Source organism: Malania oleifera, chromosome 4 (assembly GCF_029873635.1).
Source record: "Malania oleifera isolate guangnan ecotype guangnan chromosome 4, ASM2987363v1, whole genome shotgun sequence".
In the NCBI taxonomy this organism is placed as follows: Eukaryota; Viridiplantae; Streptophyta; class Magnoliopsida; order Santalales; family Ximeniaceae; genus Malania; species Malania oleifera.
Window position 1 is genome coordinate 103,775,445 of NC_080420.1, and position 26,789 is coordinate 103,802,233.

Sequence of the window (26,789 nt, forward strand, 5' to 3'; positions counted from 1 at the left end):
CCATAATACATTTTTAACCCAAAGAGTCAAGTTCAAACTGCTCGAATAGCTTTAGTCAAGTTCAAAGTTTTGTGACATTAGTCACGAGAACTTAGTCAACTTGTTCTATAACTTAATTATTTTTATGTTATCTAAGTGATATATAGCACATGAATTTTATGATCCTACATGCATTTAAATTGACCTTAATTGCTCTGAGATCAAGTTTTAATAGCTGGAAAACGAATTCTTAATTTAACAATTTTGTGTTTGAGTTAAATATTAAGTCGAGCTTCAAGCTCAAAATTTTTATTCAATAGTGGAGTTTCCAGTACCCATGGCCATCTAAGTGGATGGATAATTAGATATATTAACTGGTGCAAAAATAACTCTCATAGCATAAACAGAATTCATCTCATACTTCTACCTAAATGCACATAATAGAACCATTTGTCAAGATGAAAAAGAGGGGGAGTGGGAGGTTCTAGGATTTATGAGCTGAGAAAAAAGCATCAATCTGTAAACAATTTTGCTAGTCAACATCTCTTGCAACTCACAGTTCTTTCATCTTCCAACAAGCACAACCTTTGCAACATTGAATTTTACAAGCATGTAAAACATGACATTTGCACTAAACTTGGGGAAATTTATATACAAAAAGCAAGTTTCTGCATCACATGCATTCCCTATTATTGGGATGAATATTACAGAAAATATGTGCTCAATAGTAATTAAGCATCCCTGACCTTGAGCTCCACATCCATGTCGGGAAGGAGCGGCTTCCTAGGGCTTAAAGGGGGGGCATTGCTGAACTTGTGGACTAGAAGCTTGAAACATGGCAAGAATGATATGTAAAGCAATGCCAGAATAAAGGGTGCAGCGACGAGCCACCCCAACAACTACAAAAGAAAATCAAATTGTCTACTTTCATTGATTTGGGATAAATATATGCATGCATAGGCAATGAAATAGAAATGGTATTGGAAATATCCATTAGAGCTTTGACATAGAAACTTCAAAATTTCAGATGTGAAGTTCGGAAGAAAATCGCAGACTAGCCAAATTGTTACTTGACATGATGATATGTGTTATGAAAGATGCTATATAGTGTAATATTTTGCATGCCCATCAGTTCTTTCAGAAATTTGAACTAACTGCAATCAAACTTGATATATTCCAGCCAACAAAATGTTGCTCATTTCCTCACAACTCACAAGCAGCATTCGCCAATGTACCATTTTTAGTAAATAAAGGAAACTCAACTTTAAAATTAGAGGGAAGATATACAAGATATATCCAGCATGAGGTCAATAAAAACCAAGCCCATGTATAATGTAAACAAACAGCTGTGGCCCATTAAAGCAGGCTCAAAGGCAAATGTATATCCTCGAAGATCTAATCTTTAATCTCCAGCCAAACACATCAAATCACAAGCAATGCAGGGATAGATGACAATGAGGTTCACCACTACTATGACACATCAAACAAATATAAAGAGATAATGCTTATAAGGCCTTGTAATCATTGAGATTATCCTCCAGGTTTTCTATCTGAAAGCAGACTTGATTTATATTTCTAAACCCTTCTTTTTACGCATTTTCCAACAAATTTCTCAGCATGTCACTTGCGCTACATTAGGTATAGAATGGCAAACGGGCTGATTATTATGTTAAGCTTCATTCAAGTCCAATCAATGTCACAATTTCAATATTTAGCATCCCTGTCAAATAATAGATGTGATATTATCTCAAAAGAAAGGACTACCACTGACAGTGGTTGAGAAGAATATTTTTCCATCTAATTCCTATGAATGCAAAGCCAATTCACTATAATGAAGCTCATGCTTCTCACATGTTTCTTCAAGCTTTGTGGCTGACAACCTCCCTATTGCTTTAATGACTTATAAACAAAACCTCAAGACTGTAGTTTTCTAGACAGTTAGAAAGTCATCCAACTCTCCTAGTCACCAGTTCTAACCAAAAGAGAAGTTAAATAAAATGAGGCCTGCAAATGTTTTATCTTTTTAAGGGGTTATATTTATATTTATATTTAGAGAGAGAGAGAGAGAGAGAGAGAGAGAGAGAGAGAGAGAGAGAGAGAGATTATAAGCTTACAAGCAGCAACTCAGTTACCTACCACATGGACAACACTTAGAAGGATTTCATGTGAAGCTTGACCAGTCAACACTTTCTTCAAGGCATCTGAAGTCAATGGAAAATGAGGTCCACCAGAGAGAACTTCACCAAAGCGCAAGAAGGGAACCACCAGACTAGAAAGAAGAATATGTTAAGAACAATCAGAACATAAAAAGCTAAGTGTGTGCCCAAAAGGGGAGCTAGTGCAGGAAACTTGTAAGAGCAAAAGAAGCTATGTTTTAGACCATAATGCATCATACGAAACAAAGACCTGCTACTATAATAGTGATTTTCCCCTTGATCTTAGCCTAATCATCCCCTTGAGAGACCCAGTTGCCCATATGACTGGACAATAATATGTGCGACTAATTGATGATTTGATGAAGTAAAATAAACATGTATCAGAATAAATTAGTCATGCTACTATCAGAATAAAACACCAAAAAATTATTTCAGTCCGTACTAACAGTGCATGAACAAATGATGGATCTTTCCAGTAGAACATATACTTACCTCAACTCTATTGGAGTAGCAATGAAGTTAGCAAGCATCACACTTGGAGAATGGCAAAGAGATCCAAGTGCAGCAATAGCCATTGCACACAAAAACACGGTGACCCCTGTTTTTACTCACAGAATTAGCTCCAAATGTAATACGATAATTCCAAGGGACAATTGTATTCAATATCCTTGTGTGTCCTAATTTCCTTAAAACATAAGCAAAACTAACGCAAGAGACAAATACAGTAAACTATATACCCGTTCAACACTATTAGTCAGTTTACAATCACCAGAACAGGATAGTGGTGGGCCGCGGGGGGGAGAAGAGTCTGTACAGAAAGAATCTACTATATTCAAGACATGTTGGTTCACATACAGTTAAAATTTATCAACTCAATTGCGGCTTAGTTATATTCAAAAGCCATTATCACTGATTTTAGTATAGAACACAGACTTTAGATCTAATAATAGTCTCATGAGTCATGATTTGCAATTCCAGGATTCTATAGCAACTTTGTTGAATAGCAGAGCATAGATAAAAAGCTAGCCAATCCAAAGTCTAAACGTGCCAGCAATAGATGTGACCAAATTATCTCAGTTTAGTATAATGTTCAAATCTCAATCAAAACAAAAAAGGTACAGGCAAAACAATCAATTAGTTCCTAGAACCAATGCTAACTAACCTGCTCATCAGTCATATTACTCAGCAGGAAAATATAGATCAGCCAGACGTGACTTCATCTTGACAAGGAATGGTCAAGTGCAAATCTCAGGAATATAAGATTTTCCTTTTTATAGCCTTTCCTTCCATTTTCCCAAAAGAGCATTAGACAGATGAAGTGTTAATGGCTACAAAACCTTGAAGAAGATTTCACCATTTAATCACACAGAAGCATAACTTCGAACACACACACACTCCAAAACAAAATAAGGCACCAGCTAACTTTTTGTAGAGTTTTTTTCTTGAGCTTTTTTGTACTTTTGATTGCTTAGCCTGGCCATCAGCATTTACACATCCAAAAGGGTTTTCCCTAGACAATAGCTTGAATTTCTAAATTCTAGGATTTTAAATTTGCTTTTTTTTTTTTTGGCTCTGAAGCTGTTTCTAGTTTTAGACATTAAAACTAGAGAGTCTGATATGGAAGAACTTTAAATTGCAAATCATTTGCCCATCTTGCTTCTAAATTTCCAGTTCAAGGATTACATTCTGATATGCAGTGACATGAGCTGATGAAGACAAACACTGTAGACAAACTGAATATTGATTATGCAAATATAAAGAGTATTATTTCACATTTTGGCTCAGCATTCATATCATTAAATTAATCGGATGTAAAATTTCAAATACTAACATGTAACAGCCAAATGTCAACTTCTTAAAATGCCACTCACATTACATCCCGATGATGTTTGTCACAAGGATCAACCACATCATAACTGACATAGGCACAAGATAAAATAGCAAGAAATAAAAGAAAACTAAACTGCCACAACACAGAAATTTACATGATTAGGCATTAAGTTTAGTTACTGTCAAGATGTAGAAAAGAATACAAGAAAAGAGTTTTAACACTTCTCTCCCCACAATTTGTGAAAACGACAAATCCTTTTCTAACCAAAATAAGAAATGCATATGAGGAAGAACCCAATGTGAATCCCTTTTAAGCTCCCTCTCTTTGGGTTGAACTTAAAACTCCATGAAGCACACACCCTTTTCTTTGCTTCTATGCCTTCTTCTTACATGACCATGAGAAATCACTCCTATTGATAGACCCAGCATGCATAATAACCAACCACCTACTAAATAACCCTGTAACAATAGCTATGTATTTATCACCAAAGCCATGGCTTTAAAAATATGTTCTTGCATGCTCATAAGGACTAGCTGTGCACATTGTCTTATGTAAGGAGTATACCATGCTCATTAATGCATGTACGAATCCAAGACAACTTGGTCTTGAAATCAAGCTTGGAAAAGCAAACTATGCCTGTGCGAACCAAAATTGAAGTCTTTTATGCATGCCTCATGCAAGGTTCAACCTCCCATGCAGCTGCCTCCCTTCTCTATATTTCTTTTAATAATTTGGGTCCCACCACATGATATGGATCAACACTCAACAAATCTCCACCTCATGCACATGTGATGCTGTCACCAAGCCCATAACCTCCACCTTGACATAAAAACCACCATTTGCCACCTAGAAATACTTCCAAAGGTAAGGTTGCTCCTTTGTGACCAGTTGGTCATGGGTTTGAGTCCAAGCCTCTCTGTCTAAAAGTAGGGATAAGGCTGTGTATACGGTGATGACCCTCCCCTTACCCTCGCGAAATGGGGAGCCTTACAGCCAGGGGACGCCCTTTTCTTTTTCTTTGAAATATAGGGTAGCTCCACATGACATGACCTATCCCTTTCTATTGAAAATAGTTCAGTTTGTTGCTCCAATCACCTTTCACTTCTTTGGATCTTTTTCCATGCACTTGAACAGCCTATTTTTCATCAATGTGGCACCAATAAGGTTGTACAAGTTTTGTATCCCTTCATCAACACAAATGCACCCTTTGATATTTTGATAAAACCACCTTGACTGATAAACTTATACTCTCTCGAATCTAATTTTGAGAGCAATATCAAAATTTCTTTCAAGTTCAATACATGCATAATATTTTCAAGAGTTCCCACAATACCATGACACATTTTTATCTTGACACTACCAGTTCCCGCCATTTTAGATTTTGAGTTGTTTCCCATTTTCACAAAACTATCTCCACATATATCACAAGAATCAAACCGTAATCTATGTAAGCACACATGAAGAGTAACACCACTATCAAGAATTCATTTTTCACAAGAAAAAGAACCTTCATTGATAACATAAACTTTACTGTCATTGCTAACGACAGTAGATTCTTATACTTAATTTGCTTTGTTCCTATATCTACTGTTTTGATTCTTTCTATATTAGCATTCCTTCTTGACATGCCCTTTCTTTTCTCAATGCCAGCAAACAATTCTATGATTCTGGTTTTTTGAATGGCTTCCTAATGATGCCCCATGTTCACCTGATTGTCCTCCAGTAACAAGAGCTTCATTTCCCCCAAACAAAAACTCTTTACAGCAGCAGTGCTCCATAGTTCATTGAATGATAATGCAGTCTAACACATTTTCCAATTTGAGCTAGTTTTCCTTGGAGTAATTGAAGGTAATGACTAGACTACCATAGCTATCCAACAACATGCAAAGCAACATCACCATCTTGTCTTCATCTTACAATATCACATCAATACTTCTAACTGATACAGCAGCTTGTGGAAAACATTCAAGTTATTCGAAACTTTGGTGCCTTCGCTCATCTTCAAGGAGTCAAGATTCTTCTTCAAAAGAATCTAATTAAAGAGAGATTTAACTTCATACAAACTTTTCGATCTTTCCCAAAAATCATTGGTTGTCTTCTTAGTTTTTACATTGAATATGATATTATCTTATAGACACAAACAGATTGTACAAACTGCTCTCATGTCCATTTCTTCCCAATCATCATTGGTCATTTTTCCCTTACCGAGCTAGGTTTTGGGTTGCTTTAAGTAGTACCAAAAATATTATGGACCTTTAACTCCCATACTTTGAAGTTCTTTTTGCCATCTAATTTGTCAGCCTTAAAAAGATTGATTGCAACCTTCTCCAACTATTCCTCTCAAGCAATTCCATCAAATTCCTAATCAATGAAAAGTTGTAGATCTGATACAACTTCGTTAGGCCACAAGGATAACCCACACCACAATTAGCAAAGACACAAGATAAAATTGCAATAAATAAAAGAGAATTAAACTACAACACAAAAATATTTATGTTGTTCAGCACTAGAGCCATGCCCAAGGGCAAGCGCTTAGTTACCATCAAATGTGGAGAAATACAACAAGAGAATTTAATACTTCTCTCCCACAATTTGTGAAAATCCACAAACCCTTTTCTAACTCGAGAAGAAAAGTGTAGTAGAAGAACCTAAGGCAAACTCATACAAAACTCCCTCTTTTTGGCTTGAACTTACACTCCAAAAAACTCACCCTTTCCTTTTCTTCTACTTCTTACATGATCATGAGTCACTGCTCCTTCTTATAGATCAAAGTTGCATAATGACCAATCAACTATTCAATATCTATGTATTTGTCACCAAAGGATGACTTTGCAAATATGTTCTTGCATGCTTGGGGAGAGTAGCCATGTATATTGTCATATCATGTGAGGAGTCTTCAAGGAAAAATCACAATGCTCCAAACAAATGGATGTAGAACCCAATACAACTTGGTCTTGAAAAACAAGCTTTAAACCATGCACATGGAAACCAAAATTTAGGTCTTGTATGCATGCCCCATGCAAGCTTCAAGATCAATACAGCTTGGTCTTGAAAACAAGCTTCAAACCATACCCATGGCAACCAAAATTTAAGTCCTGTATGCATGCCACATGCAAGGTTAAACTTCCCATGCATTATTAAACTCTCTCTATGCGCTTGTGTGTGTGTTTTGAATAAGTAACCCAAAAAGGCAGATGACTGTCACTTGAACAAATGGTTATAGCATCATATGCAACTAAGATGTATGCATTGAATACTCATGCAATATGAAAAAAATTTAAAACAAATATTTCCCATAAACCATAAAATCAAGTTGGTTCCTTCAAAAACTTTGGTTGGTTAAGACTCAAGAGATTATCTGTTTCTAAAATGATTTTTAAAAAAGGATCATGTATCCCATTGCGACTTAATATTCTTCCTGAAATTTGAAAGAACAGGAAGAAAAAGATGCAAGAAGAAAAGATAAATATGCTGACAATAAACTTAAAATCAATCGGTATATCAGGACAAGGAAATGCATATGCATTAATCCTAGACTCGATAAATAATACTTGCATTATGATACAAACATGGATAAAAAAATGAAGCCAGCTTGTTGGCAACCCTTTCAAAATATTATATCTCAGCTGATCATGAATGGAAGTTTCTCCATTCTTGATATTAATATGTATTTAGCCAAGTATTATAATTTCTCATGAAAAGAGATATTTGTATTGTGTAGAAAAAATAGTAGTCTTTGGCTCCATTTCTTTTAATAGAAAACAAGACCATTGGAAAAAAATAAGTTTGGAAGTAAATGGTTGCCATAAAAAAATGGACCACAATTGAATACTTGCAAAGATGAACAAGGCAATGCTTGGAGGACCTGTGGTGTACTCCAAGGTAGCACTCCGATACCTAAGTCATAGGAGAGAAGAAACTCGAAGTTGGCAACAATAAAGTGAGTGTAAGAATGCCTGCGTAGCTGGCCAAGATAACTTTTCTCCCTTTTATAGGCAAGATCTCCTAGAGATGAGAAGCCCTCACAATTAAGGTCTCTCATTGATTAGGGAAAAGTTACATCACTCATCAGTTACTACTGTTAGGTTTTTTTTTTTTTTTTTATCAGCAAGAAATATATATATTAGCAAGGCATCAAGGGGATGCCAACCCATGGTACAAAACATCAACCACTCTGAAGAGTGTCGCAAACACCAAGGATTACAAAATGATCATTAACACTTTTCCCACTAAACCAGCAGAAGATGGCAGCAATCCATTGGTCTTTGCAGGTCTGAAGCAAATTAGATGAAGTGAATGCTCTCTTATTTCTTTCTTTCCAAGCACACCAAAAGATGGTGCGAGGGATGAGGCTCAAAGTCTTTCACTTTTCCTTTGCGGCTCTGATGCCTTTCCAAGCCCAAATCTCCCCTCCAACTGAATTTTCCGTAACCCACTGCTGCTAGGCTAAGGAAAGAGCCAAATTCCACAAGTTTACTGTTCTTAGTCTTTGTAGCTTCCATCCATGAAAGAAGGGTCTTAGGCTTAACTACCTTCCTTGACCCTTCGGCTTTTCAATAAAGATGTCTTTTTTTCCACATCAAATACCACGACTCCCTAACTTTCAATTATTTTCTCAAGCCTGGGAATATAAATAACGCCTCGAACCAACTTCATTAAGTCAAATCCTCGTCTTCTAAAACCGAGATGTGATCTCAGCTTTGTCTCCTATACACTGAGCAACTAACAAAAATCCACACCTAATATATTAATTGCATGGCCAACAATATGCCTATAACATTGTACAACCTTTTTTTCAAGAAGTTAATTTAGGGGGAGCTATAATAAATTCATCCCATGACTCATTTCTAACAAAGTTGGCAGTGACCCACATGTTGTATTCAATGCCTCCACTATAGAACTTTTTGAACACATTAAAAATTGTTAGCTTGTACAGGTGACTTAAAATTGCATCTTAATTTTTCTTATTATTGAGGTCAGTCCTCAAGTTTAAATTCTGAGGTGAATCCTCAAGTCTAAATACTAAGGTCCTCGAGTCTTCGACCCAAGCTCTTTTTTTTTCTTTTTGTTGTAAATTGTACCATGGTGAGTCCTCAAATCAATTAACCATGTTGGTCCTCCGATGTTTTTGGAGTTGAGATTTCAGCTCTTAGCTCTTAGGTCTGAGGTGACTATTAAACCCCCTAGTTTTACCGTAATAAGGTAAAGACCTTGGTTCTTTGGTCCCACCTATTAAACTCTAATGAGGTAGAGACCTCAGTTCGTAGGTTTTGGGGTTCTCGATTCTCAAGGTCAAAGTGATCCTAACACCCCGCCCCAGCTTCGTTCTATTGTCCTTTGATATTCTAATTAATATTTTAGGGGTATTTCCCAAGGTTACCCTCCTCGTCTTAACAACGACAAAGGCTTTTTCAACAACGGCATTTCCCAAGGTTGCCAAACCAATCCTACTGGTTGGGGTGGGCTTCTCTTTAGGGTCATTTCCCAAGGTTACCGTCACCAGTCGACGGGAATGGCCTACTTTTCTTCAACCTTTGCCCAGGTAGTCACCAAGGATGCTTTATCCTTGGCAGCATTTTTCTTTTGGAGCGTCCCCATATCCCAACATCCCTAGGATCACATGCAACAATCAATACAACCAAAATTTTTAAAATAGCACGTGAGATAGTTTTTCAAGGTGATTTCAAATTTGCGCACCTTCACGGGCCGACTATTTTTACACCTTTCTGAAAGGGCCATGCAGCGCTTTCACAAAGGTGTGAAAATAGTCGACTCATGACACTTGGTATCAAAGCAAAGGTTATTTGCTACGTGAATTTGATTGCCTTCGTTGTGGGATTTGGAAAGCTTTGGTGAGTGACCATGGCACAAAACAATGCTAAGAGAATCAGCACGCTGGAAGCACAGGTTGAAGAAACAACCAACAATGTGGCCAACGAGATGGCCCAACGGAGGGGACTTGTTGATGAAGTGATGGGATCACAACAGCATCAAGCAAGTTTGACAAGTGAAATGTCAAAGGACCTTTACCACACTGGAAACTTGCAGGCCCGGATGGCTAATCTGGATGCAAAGGTGAATCTGATGGTTTTAGCTATGGGGAATTCCAACACTCCGGGAGTTAGCAAGATCAAGGTACCAGAACCCAAGACGTATGAGGGTGCCCGTGATGCAAAGGAGTTGGAGAACTTCTTGTTTGATGTGGAGCAGTACTTTCGCGCTGTGAGGATGACCTCAAAACAGGCAAAAGTGGATACTGCGACCATGTACTTGGTTGGTGTCGCCAAACTGTGGTGGCGTACCAAGTACAATGAAATTGAAATTGGACGCTGTGTAGTGGATAGTTGGGCAGACTTGAAGAGAGAGCTCAAGGCCCAATTCTTTCCCAAATGAGGGATTAAGAAAGGATGAGCAGATGAACAAGTAGGCCAAGCGCTAGTGCCTACGACCATCCAAGCAGTGTTGGATGAGTACAAGGAGGTGTTTTCGGATAAGCTGCCTCACAATTTGCTTTCACGACAGACTGTAGAGCATGAGATTGAGCTGTTGCCAGGAGTGAAACCACCTTCTAAAGGGCCATGTTGGATAGCGCCTCTAGAGATAAGTTGGAGAAACAACTTGATGAATTGGAAGCGAGATGTGTTTGCCCTTCCAAAGCACCTTGGGAGCATTGGTGTTGTTTCAGAGGAAACATAAAGAGCATCTACAGAAGGTGTTCGACAGGCTGAGGGGAAACAATTTATATGTGAAGAAAGAGAAGTACTCTTTCGCTCAGTGGAGCAACAAATTCCTTGGTCATGTGGTTGATCAAGGTCGTATCCGAAGGGGTATGAAAAAGGTAAGGATGATTCAAGAATGGAAGATCCCCACGACAGTGAAGGAGTTGCGTTCCTTTCTTGGTCTTACTAGCTATTACAAGAAGTTCGTTAAGGGGTATTCACGAAGAATGACTCCAATGATAGGACTACTGGAGAGGTATTATTGGCCGCACATGTGTGATGATGTGGGTGATTATACCCAGACTTGTCTCACTTGCCAACAAGACAAGGGGGAGCAGAGGAAGTATGGTACGTTCATGGCCGCACCAAAGTACTGTTTGGCAAAGGAGATGGCACAATTGTTCCTTGTGAATGTTGTGAAACATTGGGGTGTTCCCCAAATTATTGTTTGTGACCGAGACTTAATGTTCACTGATAACTTCTTGATAGAATTTTTCAAGATATTTAAGTCACATCTTGACATCTCTTTGAGTTCTCACCGACAGATAAACGAACAGAAGAAGAGATTCAGAGAGCTACTGGAAAAGTACTTGTGCCATTTCGTCAACGACAACCAGAATTGGGTGCAACTACTTGATGTGGCTCCGTTCGGTGGCAATGACCAAAGGAGCTCAACAACCAACAAGAGCCCTTTTGAGCTTGTTACAGGCCAGTAGCCGCTATTACCTCACATCGTGGGTGAGCCGCACAGAGAAAAGAGTCCCAAGGCATACATCTTCACTAGAGAATGGAGACAGAATGCAGAGTTTGCCCGAGCCTATCTGGAGAAAGCTTCTAAGAAGATGAAGAAGTGGGCAGATTAGGTGAGAAGACCACAGTTTCATGTCAGCTACCTCAAGCTGTTCAATGCGGACACCGATGATCAGAGCAGAAGTTATCCCAACAGAGTAGAGTTGAAGACAGCGCAACCTGACAGACGTGAAGTTGAAGAGATCCTTGCAAACAGAAAGTTCATATCATCAAGGAAGAAGCGGTAGAAGTTCCTAGTGAAGTGGAAATGCCTTGATGACAAAGAAATCAGCAGGATTTTTGCGGAAGATATACAACCGTTTGTGGAAAAAGTAGAAGTGTACCTACTGCAAAAGTCTATGAGGACGTCAACCACATAAGTGGGGGAGTGTCACAAGCTAAGCTTGTTCAGGGCATTATGCTTGCATGTGACCGCTTGTCTCGTATACTTGGGATAGGTTTCCATCATGTAAATACTAGTGTAGAGTTATTTTTTGCTAGAAGTTTATTTGTATGCCAAATAAGGTAGTATGACTCCTCGGTCACTTTGATGTTTCCTAGTGTCAGGATGATAATTACATAAAAACCTCTTTAGGGGAGGGTGAGTGTTCATCAGTCATTGTAAAACTCACTAGCTATTGTCAACATGTTTAGCCTACTTGCCTCCCTCGCTAAACACACATTGTCAACGGAGGTGCTGTTAATGAATTGAGTAGATTCAATGTTTACTGCTTGCTTGCCACTGCTTTCATGAATGCTTACTATTTCCACTGTCATTTGATTGAATGCTAATGAAAGTGTTTTATGTATGAATGTTGGTAAACAATAGGCTGGCTAGTTAAGCAAGAGTGCTTTAGCTAGCGCCGCACGGCCCTTTCACAAAGGTGTGAAAATAGTCGGCCCGTGACACTAGGGCCTTCAATCCCCTTTATAACAACCCTCTCCATTCCCATTCTCCTCATCCCAAAACATTGGACATCAAAAAAGGATCTTCTAAGGTATTCTTCCACCTTTCCTTTTCCTTCGATTTCTTCATGTGTCTGTAAATAATTTTCGAACATTCTTCAAATGATTTTCGAACATTCTTCAAAAATTCTTTGAATGTTCAAGGTGTTCTTCAATTGTTGCTATGATGATTAGTTGTGAATTGTATAACTACACAATTTGATCCATCTTTTCTATCGCCAATCTTCTAATTTAGACTTAGCTTTGCATTTTTAACCTTGCTACCAAACATACTCTCCTCAAGATGAGTCCCATAATACCAATCCTTCCAACGCAATGGGCAAAGCATGTTCCCTCATGAGAGAGAACCTCATTCACTTGCGGTCTACCTACGCATTCCTCCTAAGGTCATCATACGCTTGCCTGATCCTATCATCCTCACAAAGGTGAAACATGTCTGTATGAAGACTTCTTTCAGGCAAGGCTAAGTTTCTCTCACACCCCTTTTATTTAGATGTCTTGCATTTTTTCCATATTTCCCATGTCAATTAGCCCCAAACTCTTGGTTAACCTTGGTATGTTTTGCTTCCATACTTCTCCACTAGGGTCACAAACCATGCCAAAGAATTTTTCGAGCTTGCTTTCAATTAAGGAGACACCCTAATGAGACTGGATAGTGGTACTTCACAAGCCATTCAAGGAGTAAAGTATTCTCCATTGGTCCTTCTTATCTTCATGGACAGAAGAATCATTTCTTCTTTGCTTTAGGCACCCTTTGTTTTGAAGGCCCTTTAACTTGGTCTACACCTTTACAATGTACCTCCTTTACCATTACTTTATTTAATAAATCTATCTTTCTAATACATTTCATCCGCAACTCAACAAAGAAACCTTCCACCATCCCTAAGTCCTGTCGAGGTTGCAACCTTTAGTGAATTACAACACTTGGCCACCCAACAAGGAATCGTCACTTACCAAAAGCTCACTCAAGTCTAACCTCATTGCTTATGGACTTAGCTCACATTGAAGGTACATTTTTGCAAAACTTGTCGAAATTTTAACTATAGAACAAAATTTCCTCAAAATTCAAATGAGAGATTTAGGAGCAAAGAGAAATTTCTCTCTTAATTTATATCATTTTTTATTGAAACAAAAATATTATTACAAGAGATCTTGAAATTATATGAAAAATTAAACTTGCAACAACATTTTTTTATCTAAGCATTCATGTCTAATATCATTATTTGTATAATAAATAATATTTAAATGATTTAGAAATTCCATTTGTATTAACTAAATAATTTTAATGCACATTATCTCATACACAAATTATATTACAACTTTTCCACCTCATATACAGCATAGATGTATTTAATTTGCAATATATTAGTCCTAAAACTTACGTTATTACATCTATTAACCATTTCTAAAGTTTCATAAAAGAATTCCATGATTTACTACTGATTTCCATTATTTTTTCAACTTAGAATCGAAATTTCTGTTGAAATTTTCATACTTTTGGAGTTTCTAAATTTGAGTTGAAATCAAAATTGTTCGAAGTACGTGGTAGCTCCCTTCCATTCATATCACCAAGCTTGTAAGTGCCCAGTTTAACTTCTTGAGTCACCAGATATTGTTCCTCCCAATTAGGTTAAAGTTTCTTCACCCCAAGCTCACTAGACGATGCATTCATCTTTCTTAAGAGAAGCTTTCCTAGCTTGAAGACCCTAAACTTCACCTTTGCATTGTAGTACTTCGCAATCTATTGCTAATTAGCTATTGTGGGGATACCAGTCTGCTCCCGATTTTCCTCAAGAAAATCTTTTTCCGCTCTATGCTTGTCCTCATTACCACCCTCCTCTGATGCAATACTCTCAAAGTTGGTGCACCTATTCTCGGTTGGTATCATTGCTTCAACTGCAAAGGCCAATCTAAATGGAGTTTCGCCTATTGTTGTCCTATTAGTATAATGGTAAGCCATGAGATTATCACCAATTCATCCACCCATCGTCCTTGTGCAACATCCATCCGTCTTCAATCCATGGAGGATGGTTCAGTTCATGTTCTCTACTTTCCCATTACTCTATGAATATTTTACCAAGTAACAAAAATCAACTGCTGATGTAGGATGGGAAAGGGTGGCCTAGTCCTACGGTTCAACCCTCACAAGCACATACACTCAATACACTTTAAATTAAGAATTCAATTATCCGAACATAAACACAATAAACCAAAGGACATTTCACATGTTTTGGGATTTTGAAAGGGTGTATGATGTTGTTCTGAAATAAGTACCAAGAGTTCTTTCACAAAGGAATCAAGTTATATGCAACAAAGATGTTATTTCAATATTTCAAGAAATAAGTTTTGTGTTTAGCATAGCAGTATTCCACAGTTGATTTAGACTAGCAAGCAGTAATATTGAAAGTCTAAGGATTCAGATATGCTATTCAAGTTTTGGAATTCAGAATTTCAGGCAAAGGGTTTATCAAATATGAAAGTGCAGAATTTGAAACTAAGGTCTAGTAATAGCAAAGACTGTAAGATATAATAGGGGTTCAAATAGAAACTAAAGTTACCATGTGAATCTATGGATGCTTGACGTTGTTCAACACAAGTCTTAAACCACGCCAGAAAATTCCTTGGAACAAGCTTTGAAACATCAGGATGAACACAGTAATGTAATGGAGGGGAAGTGGCCGTGTCGGGGGGTATTTTGGTGTGGCCGTGTGGATGCGTTGGAGGATAGTTAGAACTCGTCTGAAGTTCTTCATGCACACTTTGAAATATGGATATGTATGCAGCAAATGAAATGATGGATTGGTGGCCTTGGGTTGTAACTTGGTGATGGCTGTGTAGGTGATGGAGGGAAGTCATGAAGGTGGGATAGGGATGGAGTCGCTGGATAGAATAGTGGTCTCTCACCACCTGATCTCCGAGGAGAATTACACAATCACAAGGATTGGACAAAACTAACAAGCTTCAACAAAAGGAAATTCCTAAGGAGAACGATGTAGTCTCTCACTACACAATCACAAGGACTGGACAAAGCTAACAAGCTTCAACAAAAGGAAATTCCTTTGATATTCTATATTAAAAACTTAGCTTTTGTTCTTACAATGAAGGGATATATATAGCTAGTGTGGGGGGACAAAGCATTAACAAGGTTAGCTAGCATGGGGGGGGACATTCAACAACTAACAATTCCCATACAAGCATGGGAGACACAAATAATAAAGACACCAACTTACTAGACACATTAATTACTCTTGGAGTTATTAACAAAATAAATGCTCCAACTTACAAGATATTAAATACTAACACAACTTACAACACACAACTTACTAAGACATGCACATGCAAGCAAGCAAGTTGTCTTGCAAGATTACCAATTAAATATAAAACAAAAGTCAAAGAGGGGCCCACTTCCGTGTGGGGCCCAATGGAGCCATGTGCAACCCACAAGACCATGTGGGGCCCACATGGATCTTGAACTTGGACTTGCTTCGGCATCTCTACTTGGGTCTTTCTCACACTGAAAAGTCTTCAAAACAAGTTTTCAAATAATTCGTTCAAAATCTACAAACAATTATGAACCGATGTGGACATTGGGAGGTTGTCCACATGTCATCATGTCGGCAAAGGAAATGTGGACATCGGGAGGCTGTCCACATGTCACAACATTTGAAAAATGGCATAGGTAGGGCATGGTGATCCCTATCATCTCTCCTGGGCCCAAAAGAATTCTTCTCCGAAGAATCAAAGGTGAAGTACTGGGACTAACATTCCGGGTTAAGATGAAGGAGGTCTTCCTTAAAATTTCAGCTCCTTTCAAGAAGTGGCTCACCTCTCCACTTGACCAAGTACTTCCAGTATGATCCATGCTTGTTTGAACTTTGTCTTGTCATCCAAGATTACATCAAGGTTCTTGGGCATGGGTAAGGATAGAGGCCAAGGCAATTTCAAGTTTCAGGTTCAAGAGGAGTGGGAAATGGAGTGGGGTCACCTGCAGGGTTAGAATTTGAAGGTTTCACAAAAGAAGATGCTACAAGAAATGGGGTTAGATTTTCAACATAAAAAACATTGCTTATGCTAAAATCAACAGGAATATTAAGCATGTAAGCATTAGAACTAGTTTTTCTAAAAATTTTGAAATGATTCATCTTGTTAGCATGTAACTTCCTTACCTTTCCTATAGGAATCTGCTCAAGACGAATACGGACTATAACCATATCACCCTTTGAAAATTCTTTCAACATGCAATGTATATCAGCACGAGATTTATAATGTTCAAAATTAAAATTAACCTTTATTCTTATTTCAGAGTGTAGATTGTGTATATGCTTTACAAAAGCATCAGTTAGCTCACTCACTCTAGACTTAGGTAGTGGAATAAGATCTGCAGGCTTTCTAGGACTATATCCTGTGATATCCTAAAATGGGCATGTGGTCCTATCCACTGAACTACTGAATGCAAAGTTGACAACAAGAAGGTATAAATCCCAAGCTAGGGTATTCTCAACTACGTTACATCTCAGTAGGTCCTTAAGGCTCCTATTCACTACTTCAACTTGCCAATTGGTTTGCAGGTGATAAGCATTGGGACATTTAAGTTTGGTGCCTAACATAGTCCACAAGGCTTTCAAGAAGTAACCTATGAGTTGTACATCTCTATTGGAAACAATGGTATTGACAATCTTGTTGGTTGCTCTATTATCGATGCATGTGCTCAAAGTGTTATCATCATCGGGATTAGGGAAAGTGGGGCAGGCAAGTGGACCTAAACTCTTTTGAACAAAGTCATGTTCCTTTAATTTATTCACTTGTTTCAACTCCTCATGTTCTATTGAGTTCACTCTATGATGTGATAAATGAGGCAGAGATGAATAAGGAACAAGGTCAGTGACATGTTGATTGTCTCTCATAGGAGATGACTCACTAGGTGGCTCAAAGATGACATCCTTAAACTTAGAAGGTAGGGATGATACTCCTAGTGGTATTTCCTTCTCAAGAGGGGGTATTTTAGTCTCCTTAGTAACAACCATATTCACTACCAGTGTATCTTGACTTTCCTACTCACACAACTTTTTCAAGGATTCTCCACTCGTTTCTTTCTTTTCCTTCTTCTTTTTCTCACTATTTTCCCTTTCAAGCGCCAAGTTTCTAGTGGGACATCATTTGGAAAAGCGTCCTTGTTTATGGCACCTGAAGTACACTACGCTACCAAAACTCTGGCGAGAGGATCCAATCATAGGTGTTTTTCCTTTGTCCATAGATTGTTGGACTCTAGAATTACTCCCTCGGGAGGAGACTTGACTTGATTGCACTGGTCAAGACTTGTCATAACTCTGTGTCTTTCGAGAGTATGACTCATTTGAAGAGGTATCAAACCGTTTTCCCATGGGCCCTTTAGTCATTTGCTCAAAATCATGAGCTAAATTATAGGCCTATTCAAGGGACTCAATGTGATGGGGGAACAGTTTTCTCCTCAGTTCAAGCTTTAATCCTTGGTAGAATCAGGAGATCTGCTGACTAATAGTCTCATAGACACCACATCTTATAGACAACTCATCGAATTGACTCATGCATTCTGAAACAGTCATGCTACCTTGACGCAAGCTGTAAAGCTGATCTATAAGGTGCTCTCTATAACTAAGGGGTACATACTTCTCCTTGAACCTATCTTTCATTAGATCCCAATGCTCAATGTGTCTATGATCTAATCTTACTTCCTGCCTCTCAACATTCATCTAATGGAGCTTGCTTGTCCTATTAACTTCATTTTTGCAAACTTAACCCGATGAGGGTCAATCATCTTACACCAATCAAAATAGGATCCTAGTCAACCAATCTTGGAAGACTTTAGGATCCATCTGCCCATCATATGTGGGGGTTTCTATCCTCATTACATCCTTGTAAGGATCACGATGGTCCCTACGATAAGGTCTCCTAATGTGAAAGTCATCAACGTCATAGTCCTCATCATTCCAATGTTGGGCATACGACTCATGATGTGGGGTCTCTTAGCAAAGTCATCTTGACGATTCACTCGCCTTTGTGGAAGGAGGGGAGGTCTTTCTCTAGGATGCATAGGTGGCTCTCTCTCAACAATAATCCTTTGACCTAGATAAGGATTCCCGACTTGAGTAGACATCCTAGGGTTGGGGAAGGATTCGAACACACTAGGGAAGCCCTTGGAATGGTGTTTGGACACACAAAGTAGGGTCAAGTGTAAACCTAACCAAACTAAGTTCTAAATATCCAAAATTCAGAATATAGGTGGACTATTATGGGCAAAATCCTACAGCTGTTTCAGTTTGAAACTAAAATCTTGTGGGCTAAGGAAATGGGACTTTGAGGGTTTAGCCTATTTTAACCTAGGCTCTAATACCAAGATGATGTAGGACAGGAAAAGGTGGCCTAGTCCTTAGGTTCAACCCTCACAAGCACATACACTCAATACACTTTAAATTAAGAATTCAATTATCTGAATATAAACACAATAAACCAAAGGACATTTCACATGTTTTGGGATTTTGAAAAGGTGTATGACGCTGTTCTGAAATAAGTCCCAAGAGTTCTTTCACAAAGGAATCAAGTTATATGCAACAAAGAAGTTATTTCAATATTTCAAGAAATAAGTTTTGTGTTTAGCATAGCAGTATTCCACAGTTGATTTAGACTAGCAAGTAGTAATATTGAAAGTCTAAGGATTCAAATATGCTATTCAAGTTTTGGAATTCAGAATTTCAGGCAAAGGGCTTATCAAATATGAAAGTGCAGAATTTGAAACTAAGGTCTATTAATAGCAGGGGTTGTAAAATATAACAAGGGTTCAAACAGAAACTTAAGTTACCACGACAATCTATGGATACTTTACGTTGTTCAACACAAGTCTTAGACCGCGCCAAAAAAGTCCTTGGAACAAGCTTTGAAACACCGAGACGAACGCAGCAATGTAATGGAGGGGAAGTGGCCGTGTGGGGGGGTATTTTGGTGTGGTCGTGTGGATGCGTTGGAGGATAGTTAGAACTCGTCTGAAGTTCTTTGTGCACACTTTGAAATACGGATATGCATGCAACAAATGAAATGATGGATTGGTGGCCTTGGGGTTTAACTTGGTGATGTCCGTGTAGGTGATGGAGTGAAGTCGTGAAGGTGGGATAGGGATGGAGTCGCTGGAGAGAATAGTGGTCTCTCACCACCTAATCTCCGAGGAGAACGACGTAACCTCTCACTACACAATCACAAGGATTGGACAAAGCTAACAAGCTTCAACAAAAGGAAATTCCTTTGATATTCTATATTTAAAACTTGGCTTTTGTTCTTACAATGAAGGGATTTATATAGCTAGCATGGGGGGACAAAGCATTAACAAGGTTAGCTAGCATGGGGGGACAAGGACATTAAACAGCTAACAATTCACACACAAGCATGGGGGACACAAATAATAAAGACAGCAACTTACTAGACACATTAATTACTCTTACAAGTTACTAACAAAATAAAGGTTCCAACTTACAAGACATATTAAATACTAACACAAGTTACAACACACACAACTTCTTAAGACATCCACATGCAAGCAAGCAAGTTGTCTTACAAGATTACAAATTAAATATAAAACAAATGTCAAAGGAAGGCCCATTTCCGTGTGGAGCCCACAAGACTATGTGGGGCCCACATAGGTCTTGAACTCGGACTTGTTTCGGCACCTCTACTCGGGTCTTTCTCACACTGAAAAGTCTTGAAAACAAGTCTTCAAATAATTCGTTCAAAATCTACAAACAATTATGAACTGATGTGGACATCGGGAGGTTGTCCACATGTCATCATGTCGGAAAAGGAAATGTGGACATCGGGAGGCCGTCCACATGTCACAAAATCTAAAAATGACATAGGTAGGGCATGTTGATCCCCATCAATTGCTAAATCAGGACAAAGCTTCTTGAACTTGCTATTATCAAACTACTTTTTGTGACCAGTGATGATCCCTTGGAACCCCATACCTACAAACTACAAAAGTCCAAAAGAAATTCAGTGTTTGCCTTTTAGTGATTTTTGCCATAGCTTCGACCTCTACCCATTGGGTGAAGTAATCAATTGCTACCAAAGGTTGTCCTACCACCAACCTTTCTCTTATTCAAAGGCAAGGAAGTACACTCTAACATGTGCAGGAAAACACACAATTCATCCATCCCCATGCCCCTTGCAACCCACTCGTTAAATAGATGCACAGTTGACACACCCAACTGCCTAGGGTCTACAATTGACAAACCCAACTGCCTAGGTTGTGTTGTACTTAACTAGCAATTGCCAACAAGGCTACAACAAGTTATGCTTACAAGTAAATGGCTAAAAACATGTCCACCCACAAACTTACCCACTAACCAAGCCAGTCTACCAGCCATGCAAGGATAAATAACCAAGTAACTGCCCTGTACGTTCAACATGTCAACACTGAAATCAATTGGCATTGACATTATATACTCCCATGAGTCAACACTAGTGTCTAGCATGGTTTCCCCTTACCCACGACTTATCTACGTCCCAACAGCAACAAATGTCACTGGGACACTTGACATAACCAAGTTAACCATCCAACCATGTTAATTAAAACTAGCCACTATAAGCAACCTTGTCAAGACCATGGCCCCAACCATATTCATCCCTCTGACCATATCAAGTAGGCAACTTCGCTTCTACAGCAACATAGTTTAACCAACCAACAAGTATCGAGACAACCCATGACAGGTCATCTCAAATTGTCACGTTGGCACATGGTTTGTCCACGTCATGTGCTGGGCAATGTCTAGCTACTCAAGAGCCTAACATTAGGCCAGTAGTATCCTTGGCGTAAGGTCTTATAAGACAAAGCTCTACCCCAAGGCGGTTTCCACAAATCCCCAAATGAACCTCCCTTAACACAGGATTAGCTTCCATTGCCCCAGAACACCTTAAATAAGGAAGAATTAAAGATCGTCGATACAATTGTCCTTCGATGGGTATGTCTAGCAGCCTTCCTCCTCAAGTTCAATGCCAAAGGTGAAGAGGTATGACTAACCATTAGTACCCAATAGAGCTTATCCCACAAACATCCAAATCAGGGTACTTTGTTTCAACTTGATCTCTAATAAATACAACAAGCATATTTAGTAAAGGCTTTCTTTTATTCTTTTGAAGTTTCGTACTCTTCCACACTAGCTCACCTAGCTTCCAAAGTCTCTCTCTCCAAGTGCTCCTCCAGCACCTTGATACTAGCAATGTTCTCTGTGGCTCCTTTCTCAAGCTCTTGGGCACTATTCTGTTCTTGAGGACATATTGGTGCATCATGCCAATTTTTTTGTCAAGGGGTAAGCTCATGGCAAAATCTGAAAAGAAGGATGGGTCAAACAATTAAGGTGCAAAAGACATAGTGAAGGAGTAAGAAATGGAAGGAACATATAGGAAGATATACTTAGAAGGTTTCATAGTGAAGAGAAGAGCTTAGAACCTCTGGCATCATAAGGCTTAATTTTTCTCGATCTTGAGGTGGAAGAGCCCAGTGCATGGTGCCAACTGAAACAAAGAAGTCATGGATGGCATACATTAAGGCTGGTTGAGAGGAAAGGACACAAGGGACCTCGAGAGGGGGCATCTCCTGAGTAGTGGTAGATAGGGGATGAGGAGACCGTCTTCTTTTGTTCGAAGATTCCCCGCATTTCTTCTTGTCTTATGCGTGTAGGCAAAGGTTGTCAAGGTCAACTAGGCATGACATACCTAAAATTAAGGGTTAAGAAAGTTAGAATGTTCTGTGAAGTTAAGAAACAACAAAAATATTAAAATGAACCTTCAATGCAAGGGCTGAGTCCATAAGCAATAAGATTAGACTCTCAAGTGAGCTCTTGGTATGTGATGATTCCTTGTTGGATGGCCAAGCATTGTAATTCACTATGGGTCGTAGTCTCGATAGGACTTAGGGAGGGTGCAAGGTTTTTTTGTTAAGCTGCAAATGACTTGGGTCAAAAGGATAGATATATTGAATAAAGTAATGGTGAAAGAGGTACCTTGTAAAGATGTAGACCTAGAGGGCCTTCGAAACCAAGAGTGACTAGAAGAAATGGTTCTTCCATCCATGAATAGAAGACGGACCAAATTTAGACCTTGGATGGCTTGTGAAATACCACGATCCAGTCTCATTAGAGTGTGTCTCCCCAATTGAAAGCAAGTGCGGAACAATCTTTGACTTGGTTTGTGACTCGACAAAGAAGGAATGGATGCAAAACATAACAAGGTTAACCACAAGTTTGGGGCAAACTGACCTGGGGAAATATGGAAAATGCTTAAGAAATCTAATTTGAAGGGGTGTAAAAGAAATCATAGTCTCACCTTGAAAATGTCGTCATATAGGCATGTTTCACCTTCGCATGGACGAGGAGCCTGCTCCTCAGGATCAGGAAAGTGTATGATGACCTCAAAAGGAATGTGGTAGGTAGACCACAAGTGAATGAGGTCCTCTCTAATGAGAGAGCATGCTTCGTCCATGGCATTGGAAGGAGTTGAAGTGCAATCCTCAACTTGAGAAGAGTTTGAGGGGTCCATGGCTAAAGGCATTGAGCAATGTTAAAAGTAAAATGCTAAGTCTAAACTAAAGATTAATATTAAAGATAGAAGAGATGGATCAAATAGTCTGGCTATAAAATTTACAACAAACCATCAAAGCAACAATTGAAGAACACCTTGAACATTCGAAAAAAATTCGAAGAATGTTTGAAAATCATTCGAAGACACTTTAGGAAATTCAAAAGGAATTGTCACATAGGAAAGTGAAAGTTGGAAGACATACCTTGAGAAGAATCTTGCTTGATCTCCAACCCTTTGGGGTAAGGAGAATGGGAATGGAAAGGGCTTTTATAAATGGGTAAGGCACACAAATTTGAAATCACTTTGAAAAATGAGTTCACTCGTTGTCCTAAAAATTTTGGAACTCCAAATGGCTGAATATAATTCTGGGGATGTTGGGATATAAGGACATCCCAAAAGGGGAAGACGGTTGCTGAGAACAGAGCATCTTTGTTGGTAACCTTGGCGAAAGCCAAAAAGAGTAGGCCATTGTTGTTGACCAATGAGGGCAACCTTGGGAAATGCCCATGAAATAAAAGAGAACTCCAACCAATAAGACTAGTTTGGCAACCTTGGAAAATGTCCTTGGTGAGCAAGCCTTTGTTGTTGTCAATACAAGAAGGGTAACCTTGTGAAATACCCCTAAAACCACAATTAAAATATCAGGATACAATAGCACTAGGGGTCCAAGGATCACTTTAGGGAGTTAAGAGTCAAGAACCTAATAACTCAAGTCTCTACCTCATTAAAGTAAAATAAGAGGGACCAAAGAGCCAAATTCTTTACCTCATTATAGTAAAAATGGGTGGTCTAAGGGTAACTTTGGACCTAAAAGCTGAGACCTGAAATCACAAACCCAAAAACATTGGAGGACCACCTTGTTACAATTTACAAAAAAAATAAAATAAAATAGAAGGAGCTCAAGTTGAAGATGACCTCAATATTTACACTTGAGGACTCACCTCGGCGGGGAAAAAAAAAGGGGGGGGGGGGGGGGGGCCCCCGCCCCCAATCTTAAGATGAGGAACCAAGGACTCACCTTGGTTATGTGAGTCAAGTTCATCTTGCGATGGAGAGTTCTTTGATTAATCTCGTCAAAACGTTAGGACATGGGATTGATCGTCCAACACTTAAGATGCAATTTTAAATCATCTCTTCAAGTCAATAATTTTTAATGTGGTCAAAAAGTTATATAGTGGAGGCATTAAATACAGCACGTAGGTGCTTTCCAGCTTTGTTAGAAATGAATCATGAGATGAATTTATTATGCGTCTCCCTAAATTAACTTCTTATAAAAAGGTTGTACAATGTTGCAGGCACATTGTTGGCTATGCAATTAATAAATACAAGGTGGATTTTTGATAACTTGCTCAATGTGCAGGAGACGAAACTAAGGTCACATCTTGGTATCAAAAGACAAGGACTTGCCTTAGAGAAGTTTGGTTCAAGGTCTTATTTATACTCCCAAGCTTGAAAAAATATTTCAAAGCTAGTGAGTGAGGGGTATCTAATGAGGACAAAAAATACATCTTAATTGGAAAGCCAAAGGTTCAAGGAAGGTATTTAAAGCCTAAGACCTTTCATTCATAAGGGGAAGCTATAAAGGCTAAGAACAATAGTAATTGATGTAGCTTATCCCTGATTATGAGGGACCTTAATGTGAGGCTCTTCATCTCTTGGAAGTCTTGTCTACAAAAAGGAGAAGGTTATCTTGGCCAAGTACAACACTCTTACACTCGCTTTACTGTTGCTAATCTAAAGCTCCATCTCTCCTTTGACTTAGGTATCAGAGTGCTCCCTTGGAGTACACCCTAGGTCCTCCAAGCATTGCCTTGTTCATCTTAGCAGGTATTCGATTGCGGTCCTTCATTTTTTGACAGCAACATAATGTGTAGCATATAACATGAAATAAAATAAGGAAAAAAAAAAAAAGTAGTCATCCATGCCTCCATGGTTAAAAATGAAAGGAATTTTCCTTCTTACTTTGGGAATATGGATTATGGATTTTGTTTTCCTTAAAAAAAAAAGTATCCCCATAAAAAGTGACGCGTATATCACATAAAAGGCTCCAAAACAAGAAATCATAGAAATTTGGCTTCAAGATAAATACCCACGATGAAATAAGTATTAAGATGGGAGGAGAAACTACAATCTAACTGAGAATATTTCTTAAAATGTAACTATGTAAGTCATATCTAATAGCAAGCACGCCAAAATGACATACCACATATGGGAAATACTCCCAAAGTAATGCCAAGAGCAGCAGAGAAGGCTAATTGCTTTGGCTCCGCACCCCTGATTTAAAAGGCAAAAAGAAAATAAAAAAGAATTATCAGTATTTTCATGGAATCTTATTATTGTAATATCATAGAGATCTGATGACAAGTTTAACATTAGCTGTTAGCTACCTAATGCATCACTCTTCTTTCACTTGGGCCAGAGACTGGTTGTGATTAAAAAGAATTAAGATGCCAGGTGCATCAGAACCGAGTGGTACAATTCTAAAACATAAGGAATGAACACATCCATACTAATCTAGATACAGCACCCATAGAAGATAAGATAAGGGACTAATGGTTAAAATAGTTCGAGTGCTCAGAGCATAGATAAAATAAAGCTTGAGTGAGGAGGAATAGTTTAGTTATTGTCAGAGATAGCAGGAAGGAGTGGGACAGACCTAGAATAATTTGGGCTGAAATAATGAGAAAGGATTTGACAACACTCCAACTTTGAAAGGATATTGGCCTGAATTGTAGGGATTCTAGGGAATAGCAGAAGAAGATTCATGTAGTTGACCCTACCTACCTATGGAACACTAGAACTTAAAAGGCTTTATAGTAGTTGTTGTTTGCCTCATTATTCTAATATACATGACAAAACCATTGCCTATAGCTAATAAAATATGAGTTTTCAAAGACTAGATTAAACATTAGCAACAGCAACAACAGTAAGAACATCATAATCATGATCATAATGGAACATAATAGTGTAGTCAAAACGGTAATTAGTAATCCATAGAAGAAGAAGAACACACTTCATTTGATTACCATCATTCGAACAATTAGAAACCAATCCAATTTTTTGTTCCAATCGTTTGGATATGCATATCAAATGTACAACACATTATCGTCGAAAAATATTTCAAACTTCAAGCAAATTACACTAGAAAAAGGCATTTTCTGAACAATTTTGCCCCGACAGCGGGAAAAAATAAAAAATAAAATTATGAACTAAGAAGTATGAATTAAGAAGAATCAACTCTCGCGGCATTATTAAATTGAGAAGCACAGTACCTGCTGAGTATTTGAGAGAGAGGGTCAACAATCTTCTTATGGAACCATGGACCCAATCCGATCCCAGAGATCGACATCCCTATCCTTCTTTTCTCTCCACGTTCCGCTCACAATTTCAATCAATTGCTCCTCATACAACTACCAAACCAAACCTAACCTCTGAATTACAAATTAGGGCTTCCACCAGATGGATTTTTAATTATTGGGGCAAAAAATAAAAACCCAGTGGGAATTTTTCACACGCAATCCAAAATATCGAAACTTTTTCCATTAACCATACTAGAACAATACAGCTATAGCCTACACTTACAGCAACACAAGCTGTATTTCATATCCAATTTCCTGAGTTTTTTTCCCCCAAAATAATATTATTTTAATGGATAATTCCCCAAGCTTCCAGCCTTCCACTAATTATAAAACCCCTAAACTGGAAGGAGCATCCCTCAATTTTTATTTTAATATTTTAACAAACTAT

General features: G+C 38.4%; 1 protein-coding gene across 2 annotated transcripts; it reads right to left on the reverse strand.

The window, feature by feature from the left end:
- Window positions 1–428: 428 nt before the first annotated feature.
- On the reverse strand, window positions 429–26,789 carry LOC131152641 (uncharacterized). Of its 2 annotated transcripts, none has more exons than XM_058104408.1 (5): window positions 26,315–26,789; window positions 25,246–25,316; window positions 2,628–2,733; window positions 2,116–2,248; window positions 429–878 (listed from the first exon to the last, which is right to left on the reverse strand). In XM_058104408.1, the coding sequence occupies exons 1-5, from the start codon at window positions 26,389–26,391 to the stop codon at window positions 711–713; spliced, it is 555 nt and encodes a 184-aa protein (XP_057960391.1). In that variant the 5' UTR covers window positions 26,392–26,789; the 3' UTR covers window positions 429–710. The 2 variants fall into 2 exon arrangements, with proteins under 2 accessions (XP_057960391.1, XP_057960392.1); XM_058104409.1 differs by having other exon boundaries at window positions 2,112–2,248; window positions 26,315–26,782.